Below are 15,531 nucleotides of genomic sequence, written 5' to 3'. Positions count from 1 at the left end.
CATGGAGTCCCTTGTGGTCCCTGCTCCTCAGCTTGCTGGGAATGCAAAGACGTGGCAGGCTGTGAATGCCTTGTCTTCTTATTTGTGCAGGTAGGCATCAAGCCAGAGCTCTCCTGAATTCTTCAGAGAGCTGAGAGAGAGAAAAAGAATGCAAGAGGCCACGTTATGTAGGATTGCTTAAGGGAGTGTAGGTGGGGACAAGGGAAATGAGAGTTTTGTGTGTGATTTGTAAGAGGAGAAAAAGCCAGCTCTTGTTCTTAGGATTCCGGTCTCCCCTACGTCCTTCTGCAATTTTTTGCCAGTGCGTTGTTACTTACTGCACAATGTCTGCAAAAGCCGTGAGCAACGGCTTACACTGGTACTCCAGGCCGTGTTTGGCACACAAGGACTTCACCAGAGGAGCCACCTTCCAGTAGTTGTGTCTTGGCATGGTGGGGAATAGGCTGTGAACAGGAGACAGACAAATTCTCTTCCAGTGCTCTATAAGGAATATCACTTTTCACGTGTTCACATTCATTATTACTTCCCAGGAACCACCCAGCTCACATTAAGGAGCGTCTCCAGCTGCTCCTGGCTCTGCTTTCCCTTTGGTGTGCTTTTAGCACAGGTAATTCTTAAGACTTTCCTGCTTTCCCCCTCCGTTATTTTCCACTGTTGTCTCTAGCATCTCTGAAGTGACATTTCTCCAAATTAAGTGATGCCGTAAGCTGGAGGAAACTACTTCCCCCACTCCCTTTTCTCCAGAAGTAGCCATCTCCATAGCAGGGAAAAGGCGATGAGCCCATCCTGCCATTGCATCTCTCAGTCTCTACAGTAATAGCATAAGTACTTAGTACAGGCAGGCTTAAAATACTGTATCGGACTATAAACAGGATGCCTCAGCACGTACATTTTCACTAATGCTTACAAGCTACTACTTTGGATAGACCCTGTTCCTGTCTGCCTGGTTTATAGGTCCTGCCCACGTTCAGTTTTCACTAGTCCTTCTCACCTTCCTGTGTCTGGTGAAGGTTTTTGATTATGATTCTCTAGGGTTTTCAGTCTTTTTAAAGACAAACCCTTTGGTGCCTCACAACTATTTGTAGAATTCAGAGCAAAGAACAGGGAAAAGAAAAAAAGAGCCATGAAAAAATATTTTAAAAAAAAAAAAAAAAGAGGGATGAAAATTCTCTCTCGGGGTGCGTACTCACTGATGTTCTATCTGGAAGTTCAGATGCCCAGTAAACCAGTCATTGAACGGAGACTGCTCAACATTGCATGTTGCCTGGAGCTAGAGGAGGCGAGAGGAAAGCAAAGTCAGTACAGAGTGGTGACTACAGCCTTTCTCGTTTGTCTAAAAAGCACAGTACGCCGTGCTGCTCTGGTCTATTGTTTTCTGTTAGCCTAAGCTGAGCTACCTCAAGGCAGGGATCATAACCCTCCTTCAGCTTTGTGGACCAGCAGCTGTGCGTAGAGTGGCTAACATGGATCTGTGCTCCTGTGAATGCGTGCGAACAGACAGGCAAAAGTTCCTCCTGGGTCTTCTCAAACCTACGTCTGCAGAAAAAGCAGAGATGGCAGGGTACTTCTGTGGTGGTCAGACTTTACTGCTGGACTCCAGTAAGTTTCTCTGCAAAGAGGGGACACCACGCTGGTGTTCTACTAGTGCAAAATTGCTCAGCAAGAGCAGGACACAAATTTCCGTCTCCGCATAAGTGGAAAAGGTCCAAGACAGAACAATGCAGTAAGTGACCCGCTGAGAGAGTTGGGGTTGTTCAGCCTGGAGAAGAGAAGGCTCCGGGGAGACCTTATAGCAGCCTTCCAGTCCCTAAAGGGAGCCTACAAGGAAGCTGGGAGGGGCTGTTTGCAAGGGCACGTAGCGATAGGACGAGGGGCAATGGTTTAAACTAGAGCAGGGCAGGTTTAGATTAGACATTTAGAAGAAGTTCTTTACACTGAGGGTGGTGAGACACTGGCCCAGGTTGCCCAGAGAGGGGGTGGAGGCCCCATCCCTGGAGACATTCAAGGCCAGGCTGGATGAGGCTCTGAGCAACCTGGTCTAGTTGAAGATGTCCCTGCTACTGCAGGGGGGTTGGACTAGATGGCCTTTAGCGGTCCCTTCCAACCCAACACGTTCTATGATTCTAAGTGGGGAGGTGGGTATGTTTCAGAAATAGAGCTGGGACCTAGCTTTGATTTTAGATTGCTCATGAACTTGTCATTGCTGTCCTCAACTGTAACCGTAACTGAATCCTGTTATCCTATTAACCTTCATTTCCCAGTTACCAACAGGTTTTCACCCTTAACACAATAGAGGTCTTGCTTGTCTTATGGTTGGAATTTGAACCTGTATGGCCACAAGTCTTAAGAATGGAAAACATTTTACCTGAGTAGACACCCAGTCCAAATTGTTGTCGTAGTAAATATCCATAGGGATATGGTTCATCTGTGAAACCCAGACAAACCAGCTGCTCTCGAGCATCCTGTGCAATCAGACAAGAGGCCAGAATTCAGTAACAAATAAGGAAATCGATGCTGAGCCATTGGAATAACCGCACAGCCAGACTTACAAACACACGGCTGAACACCAGCCTTGCTGATCCGGCACCTGGAAGTTTCATACTTCCTTATGAAACTCATGATTATTTAATAGATTCTGTGATGAAACTGATGCAGCCTGATATTCATCTTGTTTTATCTGTATCCAAGGACCAAACTGATTAGAATCAGTAAAATGATCCAAATGGAGAGTTTATTGTCCATTCAAGTCAATGCTGCTGGATAACACCTGCGCATTTGCAAGCCCAGGCTCAGCTGTTTCTGTTAAGTGTTCTCTTTCTCTAACCAGTAGAGAACCAACACCCAAAGCCCTAAATGTTGTGTAAGGTGACAATTCCTCAGTTTGGCCAGCACTCGGTGAAGTCTCTTTGCTGGCAGAGCCAATGAGGCAACATAAAACTTGAACAAGTTGAGCAATTGAGCAGAAGAGTCTTAGTTTAACTTTATGGAATTAAAAAACTAAGCAAAAAAAAATGAGATGATAAAGGAGAACGTGGAAAGATAAGCAAAGGTAGAGAAAGGCAGGCAGGCATAGATGGAAAGTATGTGTAGAGGAAGGCTGAAGAACCTTCTAAAGAGGTATCACCTGAATATAAAGTAATACGCGAGGAGACTCTTTACTTCTAGTAATGATCCATAAGTAAAAAAGAATCTGATATAGAAGGTCAGCATCCAGGCCAAGTCCTACCAAAGCCAGAGACAACAAGAAAAGAAAATAATTATAAATTACATTTGTAGAAATCTTTCTCTAAACTTCACGTTATATGTACAAGAAAACAATCTACTTCCAACTTCTGTAGCTTTTTTGCCAAATTGAATCATCTGGAGCAATCCAAGTTAACATAAGCTAATAACGCTTTCTTTTCACGGCTTGTTACAATAGAGATGAATCTGAGCATTCACACCTTGTAAGTAGATTAATATATTAGCAAATAACTACGCATTCAGAAACACGAGTTGGAGGCTTGTATCAAGTCACTGCCCAGGACCCCACAGTGAATTAAGTGCTAGACCAACGATTGCGTTTTGGCTGGAAGTTGCTCTGTCCTCCTGTATGCTTAACACACGCGAACGGAGGAAGGATGAAGCATTAATTCCGGCCGCCTGGCATAGAAAGTAATGCCAAGTACATGTGTACTGCTAACAAACCAACAGCAGTTCCTATAAGTCCACATCCTCTTGTTCCTGACTGCTACGGACCTTCCAATTTGCTTCCCAAACCAAAGGAGACGGTACACTTTGTGGTTCTGCAAAGGAGGCAGAGCAAGGAGAAGCCAAACAGCCTGTTGCTTGTTTTCAGGCCTTTATCATCGAGCTAAAGAACATAATGGGTTTAGCAGAAAGCGTGCAGAGCCACTGCAAATACTGCAACAAACCGACCGTCATGTTAGACCTAACTGAATGGCATTCAGCGTCACACAGCAGGGACTGAGCTCTGGAAAGAAGGTGGCTTCACATTCAGGAGAAAGTTTGAAGGCCCACAACTGACCCCCCTCTTGGCCGCACAAGTAGCAATACTTACCGCCCAGTACCTTTTGGTGTATGCAATATAAAACGTGTGGCAGTGGAAGTAGGTGGGAAACAGGAGCGGAGGAAGAGCTGTAAGGGAGAATTCATTATCACCGGTAACGTCACGGCCTGAATGACAGGGAATCAAACTTCAAGCAAAGGATCCCTGCACAGCTGCTCAGCATGGAGAATAGTCTGGGAAGCTTTAGGGGTGCAGAATTTTCGGGATGATATCAGTATGCACCAACGCAGACAAGCAGTGAGCAATCTGGGAGCCTGCTGACCTCAAGAGGCAAAACGAAGGTATGACAAGAAGCTCTCTGGAGCTTGATTGAGGACAGGTCCTGCTCTTCAGCACGACAGCCTGCTACTGCTTACGGCACCTGCCAACACAGGTAGCATCGCCCACCGTTTCCTCACGGAGAGCTTCTTTTAGAAAAGAGTGAAAACAAAAAGAGGTGCGTTGAATCCTGAAAAATAAGGAGGACAAGACCCCAGCAACTTGATAATCCTCTTGAGCATCACCGTAACCACTTTGCAAGAAACCGATGACTGATACTGGTCAGGATGCTCTCCTAGTGCTGCCTCTAAACATTTTTAGGTCTGCCCATTAATCTGATAGTCCTTACAAACACGAGATTTCATTTTAGGCTTTTAACTGAGGAGGAGCCACAGAGGAGTATTTTCAGAAGCGGCTTCCACGGCCCCAAAGCTTATGTACCTCCCCGTTCAGTTGCTCAAAGGAGGAGAACAGCGGGAATACATCCGAAATCTCTTGCCTACCAGGAATTTTGGGTTGCAAGAGCTCAACCTTCCAAATGGACACCTCACTTGTACTTAAACAAAACAAAAAAACCCCACAAACTATTCTTTAAATTTGGATACTACTGAAAGATGTGGTATGACCTTGTAACTCAGAGCCACTGTGGAGGATGTGGAAGACCTGGGAGATGGGATCACCTTCCTTAGCTGGGCATCTCCGAGTTGCGTACCTGGGATAGGCACATCTGAACCAACCCTGCCGGCTGTGTCTAGCCACCTGAGAGAACAGCCGCTGCTGGACTGCAGTTCCTGCCATCTCCGGAGGTCAAGGTTAAAAACAGGTCAAATGAATCGCACCTTGAAGGTGCCTATTTCTGCTGGGTTTTAGGGTTCAAATTCATACTGTCCTTTTTTCAGGCAAGCGTCCTGAGCAGCAGAACAGACTGTTCCGGAGAGACGCAAGAAGCGGTATCTCCTTGTCCCGTGTTGAAATTGTGCTGCTTTACAAAAGGAATAAAGCTGTACTATGGTGGGAAGACGGAGGCAGGAGTGAGCCTAGAGATCAGGGAACTGACAGTGGAGAAATTCTGATTATTTTTTTTTCATCCGCTCAGTTTACGCGCTCTATTAGCCATACATTATACAGCTCACATAAAGAGTTCCCGGAGCCCTCATCACGCTCTCCCAAGTAACTTCCTTAATTAGTAAGTTAAGAGTCTTTCTCCTTTTCTCTGCCCAAATAGATGTAGACTTGTTTTTGCAAAGCTGTACGGTTTTCAGATGACCTGGGATATGTATACCCTCCTACTTTTTCTACCCTGGAACAAACTTAACCCATTTGGCTAGAAATTCTCAAAGCAAATCAATGTGTTTCAAGTCGAGAAGGGCACAGAAACCTGATCTGTATGATAATTCAGGCTGGAAAGGACCTCAGGATCTCAGAGCAGTAGCAGCTATGAGGATAGACCGGGTTACTTGTGGTTTTATCCAGTCTGCTTTTCAGCTCTTCCAAAAATTTGATGCAAACTGATTATTATGTTCTTTGATGCAGGCACCTTAGTTCTGCTCAAGTCCTACAGGTCAAAAAGTAGGACCTACAAGCCCTATTAGTACCCCTCATGGTGTCCCTCATGGCAGGAGAATGGAGATACTCACTGATGAAGAAGTATTTGTGTTGGTGATTGTATGGCATGTATTTTTTCTTTTTGATCCCGAGCTGTGAACAGAGACAGCAGAAAAAAAGCACTGAGTGGGAACTAAGCAACCCGCACAGGTAACTTGCTGTTTTCCTCTTTCTTCCCCAGAGACACTCTCCTTCCATTCTTCCCACAACCCGTGTTCCTTCTGTCTCCCTCTTTTGTATGCATCCTATTAGTTTACATATATAATACACCTTTTCTCTAAACACTCATTCCATTAATATAAGGCTTAAATGACTTACAGCTTTGTAAAGTCCTTCAGAGATAAGCTGTTAAGCAAGCTTGAGATTTTTCTCCGGCAGGGGAAAATAAATAAGTGATTGCTGAAAAGCAGTTCTAGATATGCTTATGACAAGCCAAAACAGAGGTAACAGCCCACAAGAAAAACCTACGTTGATATCTGGTAGGAAGGAAACCACTGTCCCAGATACCACCACTGTCTGGGTTGAAACGGAGTGATGTAGTAGAAACTACGCCAGAACATTTCATCCATTAAAAGATGGTGTAAGTTATCTGTAAGTTATGATTAAAATTATTTTGAGGGTGGATAGGGCTGAATTTTAACTGGTGAATTTCCTCGGGTTTGTGTTCTTACCACATTCATAATTCATTTGGTGAAATATTAGTATTTCAAGGCTAAGTTATCAGTCAAAAATAGTCATATGTATTTTCTCTTTTTTTTTTCTCCCCTGACTACTATCTTCTCTGATTCTGTACATTTAAGTGACAGTTTCATGGTAGCAAAGGTCTTCCAAGGAGAAAAATAATTGCCTGCTGTATCTACTCTGACAGGGTCTCAAGAACCGATGAAGCTGGACAACAAAAGGGGGTTCAGCATTTCCTTAGGGTGTTGCTCCTGGAAGAGGCCTGGCAGCACGAGCTGAGAACATCCTGCGTGGTCAAGCGACTTCTGCCCACTGGAGGGGTCTGCTGACAGCCAGTCCTACACAGCCACAGGACTTGGTTATTCAGTCCTGCCGTGCTGGCTGCCTGTCACAGCAAGGCTTCTGCCTTCTCCTCGAAGGCATCGACCTGCCATGGAACAGGCTGCCCAGGGAAGTGGTTGGAGCACCACGCCTGGAGGTATTTAAAAGCTGGGTAGACACAGTGCTTAGAGATATGGTTTAGTGATGGTTTTTGTCAGAGTTAGGTTGATGGTTGGACTAGATGGTCTGAAAGGTCCCTTCCCGCCTAGGCAATTCTACGATTCTATGCCAAAGCCACCTGTATCTCTGAGCCTCAGACATGAATATCAAAGTAGTAATCCCAGGCCAACTGCAGACATGCTTTATAGTAATGTTTACAAGTTATCTAATAATCATTAATTACCAAGTTGTCCTACTAGGCCACTAAGTCGCTATAACCATTAATAGTTTTTTTCCTGATGGACATACGTACGTACATCATGTCTAATTTATTTAGAACTACTTGTCAACGGTTCTAGAAATTTTTAAAGGAACTTAATGTGCCCTGTGACCTGCTTACAAAGGCTGAAGAAAGCAGACACAGGTGAAAGCCTTCTTTTTTTAGAAACTGCCATCACGTCTTAGTTTTAGATCTTTACGGTACAGCATGCTTTTTGTTGACTAGGGTGTTCTTCCCAGTTCCTGGCACCTGACTGCGCACACATTCACACACACGCACCTCCACAGAGAATTTCTTCCCCAAAGTAAACAAGAAAGGGTGCATATCAATGTCAGGATCTTTCCGGAAGCAGTTGGGTTTGGCATGGTGCCGGGAGTGCAGGAGAGTCCACCATTTGGCTGATGCCCCCTGTTTTAGTGAAGAGCAAAGTATGAAAAGTACAATGCTTCCAGAGATAGATTGTCTATAATTCCCCTCCTTTGCCCAATGCTGAACACACTATCCTCCACAGAGCCTTCAGAACACAGGCTTTTACAGGAAAGCCATCGAATCTAAGAAGTTTTTCCAGTATCGGGTACTTACAATCAAATGGCACATCACAAACTTATGCAGCAAGTGGTTCCATTTGGTCTTCCTGAATACTGAAAGATGTCCTAAATCGTGTTGTAACCATGAAGCCTGGACCTGGAAGTGCAAAAAGACATTAGGAGGGGAGAAAAGCAGGAACTGAGATCAGGATGGTGCCACACCTGTCCTTTCCTTTGAAATATTAAGATTTATTTCTCAGACGGGACTTCTCAGAAAGGAACTATGAAATCCTGATACCCTTAAGGTTTCCCCCAGAATAAATCTTACTGAAAGAATCCCAGACTGGGTTTAGTGGGAGCTCCCCACATGCAGAATTCCTTCTTTACATCTTCCAATCATAGAATGTGTTGGGTTGGAAGGGACCTTTAAAGGCCATCTAGTCCAACCCCCCTGAAGTGAGCAGGGACATCTTTAACCAGATCAGATCTTCTAGATCTACTAGATCTTCTGTAACCACATGGCATACAGTGATGTCTTCTTATGACAAAGGAGAACTATGCCAAGTAAGGAAACAGAGGACCGGAAAACTGCAATTTATGTGTATGAAAATTGATTCAAGTCCATGCATACGTGCTGTGGACTTAGTTGCTTACCTGGGAAATGGTCAGCACCACCAGAGAGACAATAAAGGGCATTAAGGATGTCCCAAAGTAGAAGAGAATGAGCCAAGCAGCAGTATCCAACAGGAGGATGTGAGCGAGGTGCAGGAAGAAGAAGAGTTGATTTGGCTCCAGAAGTCCCATTTTCTCAACAGTAGCACGCAATTCACGGAAGTCTTTCACCAGCATTTTCTGTGGGAATCACCAGTGTTACATGTTCCCTGTTTCTAGAGTGTAGCGCAGCAGCCTCTAAAGCCAAGGACCACTTTAGTGGAGGAAAGAAAGAGCAAAGGATCTGGCCAAACAGGCAAGAGATGGCTTTGTACCCTGGTAAACTTCATCATCGCTCTCCTACAGCTGCTTTGTGTCTTTCCCAGATAAGGTACGTAGAGCAGAGGAGCAAGCAGCAGCCACCGCAGAGCACAATGCCTGTACCCCCCAACCCCTAAGACTGTATCTTTGGTGCTTCTTCCATCATCTTCTATGGCAGGTAGCACAGGGCTCAGGTGGAAGTTGTGTGCAGCAGCAGGTGTGCCGTACGTACATGAACATAGCATGCCATCTTGTGGTAGGCCTTTGGAATGAACTTATTCCTCTTCTGCGACCGGTTCCAATAGACCAATACGTGTTTTCACTTTACCCTTCCCAAGATTGACAGGAGAGGGTTAAATACCTATCTGAAAATGGCACCTACAGCTCTGCTGGCCTCAGGCACTGAGGAAGGAGGATGGAAGAAGCGATCACAGCTAGACCAACCACCTTTGGCTTTGCCAGCTCTGCAGGTGCCTCCCAAGCCTGATTCCTGTCTCCATGCAACCCAACCCACAAAGGAGCTTGCCAGCCTACTTTCCCAATCATTTGGGGTGAAATGGAGTTTGCATGGAGCAAGGCACATGCAGGCTCTGGTGCAGGTCAACCACGGGATCAAGAAAAAGGCAAGGCATGGCCACAGATGGGTAAGAGGGTTCATGGGGTTCCCACTTACATAGGAAGCATGGCCATGCCACTCTGGGAGAGCCAGACTGCTCTGAATTGTGTTTCTAATGCCCGAGTTACATGGGCCATATATCATTTTTCCCCCCTTCAGCATGCAGTGTGGGACTACACAAAGGAAAAGTCGGGACAGGCTGGGAGGAATGGGGAAAACAGATAGTCTGGGATAGTGGGAAGCAATGAGGACCAAACAGCCCAGGGAATATTTGTACTCTAAGACTATTCCTGTTCTGTTCTTTGTGTTTCTCCCACGAGGTTTTCTTTGACACACCAGACTCTCTACTCTCAACAGGGCCATCAACAGCTCTTCTGTGAATGATCATGCAATTGGACCTTGAGACTGCTAGAAGAAGGCTGTCCAAAAGGGCAATGCCAATACACCCTGTGAAACTTAATTCAGGGCTAAAACGCTCTACCTGCAGCCTCTCCCTACAGATACCTACCACGGAAGGGAGTACAGTCTGAAAATTTACTATCAGCTGGAAAAAATTACTTAATTTTTGGTTAGCTCTTTCTCAAAGCAAGGGAAAGAAGAAAAGGTGAGAGCTGTGATATTCATGAGAGCAAAACAAGGCTCTGCTATTTATGTGGAGTTGCTGTGATAAGAAAAATTCATCTTCAGGAATCTCTCAACCACGTACTGTGGATTTAGACTAATATTCATGTATTGTTTCTAAATAGTAGCATAAAAAATTATGAAGAACCTGGATCCCATTGTTCCAGGAGCTATGCTCATACAAGAACATAATCTAATCTCAGAATCCTTCCCTTTATTCTATCTTTGATCTGATTTATGAGGATAAACTTACATTTTTAGTGGGCTCAATACTGGGTTGATCTGGTGCCAGCTCCCCAATCTGCAGCGACTTCAAGTATTTGCTCACCAGCACCTTGTCAACATGGAATGCTACAAAGGCGTCCTGCAAATGCACAAGAGTAAAGGAAGAGGTGAGAAAAACAAATTCTGTGTTAGTAACCTCAATCTGCTCTGCACAGCAAGACATTCGCTGTGGAGGATCCACAACAGCAAAGCTGCCTGGCTTACCTTTCTATCTCCACAAGCTTTTGTTGACCTCTTTCTTCTCGTGTTTGTCCTATGCTCTTAAACGAGATCTTATTTCAGGTGGCAAACGCAAGAGGTCTGACTTCCACTACTGCAATGACTACAGGTGTGCAAGCTCCGTAACACAAATTTGAATGAATCTCCATCGTATGCCTGAAGCAGAGGCTAGTTCCCCTGCCTTTCTTCTTCCCCTTCTTCTCAACTCCAGTATGAGTGACTTTTCCATCTTCCTGGACACCCAGGTGCCCAAAAAACCTTTCTTATCAGCAGACTAGAATCTTTTTTTGTTGTGCAATTTGTCAAAAGAGAAAATCGCCCTTTAAATCCGACCGCTTATAAGAAAAATGTGGTTCCTATTATTCACCGGGTAGAGAACTCCACTCCCAAATTAACTAAGACAGGAAGCATTTCATCAAGGACCAAGTGATACCAGAGAACTTTCTGGTTTTCTCTAGTACTTGGAAGTATTCAGAAGGAAATGAATGTAAGGACACGATTCACAAGCACAGGCCCGGTGTTATTGATATCTCCTAGATAACGAGCATGGAAAAACAATGGTGTGACAGCCTCGAGGCAGGGCTGGGGACAGAAAGGATTCTCCAGCCATGGAAAATTGCCTTTGTACATTCATGTCCAACTTATTGATCTGCTTGCACGCCTGCTTTTGCGCCGTCTTTCATCCAATTCAATTTAGTCATCCTAAACTGACCAGAATCCGTGCTTTACTACATTCCAGCAAATGGGCAAATGTTTATTAAGAATGGTTGTGCGAAGAAGTGATGTTGTTTAGTTAAACTCTTTGAGCAAATTGCTACAGAATTCCTGTCCTCTACTCCAAAGTGACATAGGTTCAGGCCACTGCATAACACTGAGGCACATACGTAACATACAGCGGGTTTAATTGCCATGCACATAATCACTGTCACCGATGCACCTAAAAATCAGCAGTTTCTCTGCAAAATAACCTACTGCAAGTACCTGGTTATTTCATGCTGTTGCAACACCAGATGTTTCTGCAGTCTCCAAAATTCAATCAGGTTTTGCCAAATTCAGCCAAAAGTTCCAGATTGTTGCTCCCGTCTCCCAAGTCACCCCATTCCTTAACCCTGCTCTTCCACCTTTCGTGAGAAAACAGCGCAATAAAAAGCGTCAATAAAAGGACTCCTCTTCAGTGTCACCCTTACTAATATTGTGGCATTAATTATACTCAGTTTTCCATTCCTCGGGTTTCTTTTCTTACTGAGACCCTTCTGTGTTTTTCATCCTCTCCTACATTAGCACCTTGCAAGGCTGGCTATATGCTCTTGGTAAAATCTTCCAGTCAAACTAAGGTCGTTTCTTAATTTTTCATAACACACGTTCAAAAGATTAGGCAATTGACCTATTCCAAGATGCGAAGACCTCACTAAGGTCTTATGGATTTTCTTAATAAAAGCTTCTTTGATTTATTTTTGTCTCTGCCTCCCAGACTAACTGAAGAGTCTGTTGAATTCACACAGGGAATTCAGCGACTTAAGAGTGAAACCACTCTTAATAACGAAGAGGAGTTTCTTACTTCACCCACAACGTCCTGGATCTATTCCCACTGCAACTCAATGTGGATATAACCAAGTTTGCTCTAAAACAGACAGTTCGCACATAACCAGCCTATGCAGGAGAGCGCAGAAGTCGACACACGCTATTTTAGCCAGCTTCTGTTAGAGGCTGACCAGTGCCAGCGTGGCTTTCTCTGGGCTGGATTACACGAACCTACGGCAAATATTCCACCTTTTACTCCCTTCCACAAGTTTTGCCAAAGCCAGGATACACAGCTTGCAGGAGCGCAGAGTTCAAACAGGGCAAGATGCTCCAGTATCACGTGTATCAGTTTGCCTTGGAATAAATATATATTCTGAGTATCGTGCCTCGTCAGAAGTGGTGATGCTGTTGTTATCCAAAATCGCCGAGTTGATGAAGATTTATGTGTTCCTTCAGCATCTCTGGAGTAAAATAAAACCCCTTCCTATTAATTTCACTTACAGCCCCTGACCTGGAGTGTTATCATATATACTTAAAAAGAGAGAGGGGGAAATAACCTGGCATTTTTCCATTATAGTGAACAGCTTATTTGACGTGCTTCGCACTCGCGTGTGAAGACAGTTGAGCTGGTGTCACGCAAAAGCGGCTGAAGTTTTGCCGAATTTAATGACTCAGACACAGAACCAACCTAGAAGAACCAGCTCAGATCCCAGATACAAAATAGCTGCATTTTCCAAGTTCATCCATTGGCTGGGGTATTCCAGCATACTAAAATGAAAGAAGACGGACAGTACTAACTGGAGAAATTAATGATGGAAAATATAGAATGCAAAGTGCAGCTAATACAGAATTTGAAATTTAAACTTTGTGGATTGACATTTGTTTTTATTTCCATGAGCCTCAAGCATCCCTTATATATGGAAGATGAGGGAACTGCTCGCCTTGGGTTTTTTTCTTCCAAAATACACAGCAAGGAAGCAATCACATTTACCACATCTTCACATAGGTGTTACTTCACCACTCTTTTCCACCCTTCCTGCATGTACCACAAGGCAAGAACTCCAGGGAATTTGCTGAACGTTCCGGTGTGCGTTACCACAGTTTTCTGTGGCATTAAAATAGCAGTCAGACAAGGAAACGTGATGAGCAGAAGTCTTTTTGCCCACAATTGGGCCCTTGTTAATGGCTGATGCTTTCAATTGTGTTCATCTCAAGGGTCAGAAGGACCATATGCAGTAACTACAGAAACTCTTCTGGAAGACTGCTTGGGAAAGCCGTCTTTGCTCTCCTTCCAAGTTATGACCAGGGGGATAACTTTCCTAAAGGTACATTTCTGGAAGCAGGTGCTGTCATTGCCACAGGGCTTGGGGCAGCTTCCCCACCTTGCCCTGGCTGCAATAAATCACTGCAGTCCACAGTAGCTGCAGAAGTGAGATCAGGAGATAAGACTACTTCTAAAGACTTTAGCTGGATAAACGGTTACAGTCTGGTGGTTGTCAAAAGGGTTATCAGTCACAAAAAATCCAGGTCGGCTTGTGTAGCTGGTGAGCGGGGGACAGCAAGGGACAGCCCCAGGGCATCAGACCTTGGTGGCACCAAGCTGACCTCAACCGAAGACAGCAGGAGTCTCGAGATAAGAGAATGGTAAATTTCTGCTTTTGTATGTAAAGTTAGGAGTGAAGAATGACTGACCAATCATTTACTGTAGTTTCTCCTTTGGTATTTCTCAAAAGGTGTGCTAGCTTTGCGAATTATCACCTAGCACCTTTACCCACACAGGACCAGAATAGAGCAAATATCCTGACTCTATGCGTCAATTGGTTTTTGCATGCTGGATGAAGAACCCAGATTTGGGACAACGTGGTTCCCCACTGAGTAAGCCTCTGTATTTGCCTGTTTCCATTGCATGATGTTGGAAAGCTTGCATGTAGCAGTGACATCACATATCCCCAACCAGGCTACATAGAATGGTTTGGGTTGGAAGGGACATTAAAGCCCACCCAGTGCCACCCCCTGCCCTGGGCAGGGACACCTCCCACCAGCCCAGGTTGCTCCAAGCCCCGTCCAACCTGGCCTTGAACCCCTCCAGGGATGGGGCAGCCACAGCTTCTCTGGGCGACCTGGGCCAGGGGCTTACCACCCTCAGAGTGAAAAATTTCTTCCTCAGATCTCATCTAAATCTCTCCTCTTTCAGCTTGAAGCCATTACCCCTTGTCCTATCACTACATGTGAAAAGACCCTCCCCAGCTTTCCTGTAGCCCCTTTGGGTAGTGGAAGGGGCTCTAAGGTCTCCCTAGAGCCTTCTCTTCTCCAGGCTGAAAACCCCCAACTCTCAGTTGTCTCTCTCCTGTCCTCACAGCAGAGGGGCTCCAGCCATCTGAGCATCTCCACGGCCTCCTCTAGTACCGCTCCAACAGGTCCACGTCCTGCTCCTCACCGTGCTATATACCTCCTGCCACACTATATATCCCCCGGCCCCACCAGTGCCCAGCAAAGCCACCTCCCGAGCTCTCGCTGCAGGATGCTTGCCGGGTACCAGCCTCCTCCTCCCCGCATCTCCAAGCCAGCAGGTACCAAACTCCTCCCCGCCGCTCACCGTGGCGTCCTGCCCGGCGTGGCTGCCGATGAGCCGGGCCCCCCCGGGATGCCGGCGGTAGAAGTGGCTGATGTCGTACACCTTCCTCTCGATCACCAGCCAGCGCTCCTGCGGCGGCGACCCCCGCCCGCTCCGCTCCCGGATCTCCTCCCAGGTGAAGCGCCGCAGCCCCGGGCTGGCCGCGGGGGCCCCGGCCCGCTCTTCACGCACCTCCCCGGCCCCCCGCAGCGGTGCCATCTCCCTCCTTCCCTCTTTCTTTCTTTCTTTCTTCCTTCCTTCCCTCTTTCTTTCTTCCTTCCTTCCCTCTTTCTTTCTTTCCTCGCCAGCCCCAGCGCCCCGCTCCCGCCACGGGATATACGGGTGGGACACGCCCCGGCCACGCCCAGACCACGCCCTTCTCCTCCTCTCCCCATCCCCGGCACTTCGGCATCGCTCCTGCCGCTCCGGGTTTCCACCCCAAAACCCGCTCCGGCCCCCGCAGTGCCAGCCCAGCACTCATTAAAACGTGAGGGCAATACTCACTGTGCATTCCAAAATAAAAACAATTTAATTTTTTTTTTAGAATGGAAGCATCTCCTCCTTCCCGGCTGAACGCCGCAGATATTGTACAACACAGAAACTTTGCTCACTGGGAGATAAAATCCTCCAGCCACCAAAAGGTGTAACAATTCCCCTTGACGGACAAACAGAAGACACGAGAAAATAAGTCCGTGTCCAGATTTGTTGTTGTCTACCTGTTTAGGTGCTCATTGTAAGTAACTCCGGGTAAGGAGTATCTCGCCGCTTCGGGTTTTTTTTCCT

The 15,531-nt window shown here is 45.9% G+C and overlaps 1 protein-coding gene across 1 annotated transcript; it reads right to left on the bottom strand.

Annotated features, from left to right (window-relative positions):
* Positions 1-78: 78 nt before the first annotated feature.
* On the bottom strand, positions 79-14,967 carry LOC134514410 (acyl-CoA (8-3)-desaturase-like). The gene is made up of 12 exons (XM_063332230.1): positions 14,731-14,967; positions 10,363-10,473; positions 8,555-8,752; positions 7,956-8,057; positions 7,653-7,781; positions 5,965-6,025; positions 4,061-4,137; positions 3,125-3,222; positions 2,366-2,462; positions 1,191-1,270; positions 318-443; positions 79-130 (listed from the first exon to the last, which is right to left on the bottom strand). The coding sequence occupies exons 1-12, from the start codon at positions 14,965-14,967 to the stop codon at positions 79-81; spliced, it is 1,368 nt and encodes a 455-aa protein (XP_063188300.1).
* Between the last annotated feature and the right edge of the window lie 564 nt (positions 14,968-15,531).

This window comes from Chroicocephalus ridibundus, chromosome 4 (assembly GCF_963924245.1).
Source record: "Chroicocephalus ridibundus chromosome 4, bChrRid1.1, whole genome shotgun sequence".
In the NCBI taxonomy this organism is placed as follows: Eukaryota; Metazoa; Chordata; class Aves; order Charadriiformes; family Laridae; genus Chroicocephalus; species Chroicocephalus ridibundus.
Note: the sequence above shows the minus strand (reverse complement) of the source record. Positions and strands in the feature narration are given on the sequence as shown.

Bases quoted from the DNA above. Each gene is read 5' to 3' on its own strand.
- LOC134514410 (XM_063332230.1), bottom strand. From the start codon at position 14,967: ATGGCACCGCTGCGGGGGGCCGGGGAGGTGCGTGAAGAGCGGGCCGGG. The intron at 8,753-10,362 runs GTAAGTTTATCC...TGATTCCCACAG, and splicing joins GTATTGAGCCCACTAAAAAT to AAAATGCTGGTGAAAGACTT. The intron at 444-1,190 runs GTGAGTACGCAC...TCCTGTTCACAG, and splicing joins AACTTCCAGATAGAACATCA to CCTATTCCCCACCATGCCAA.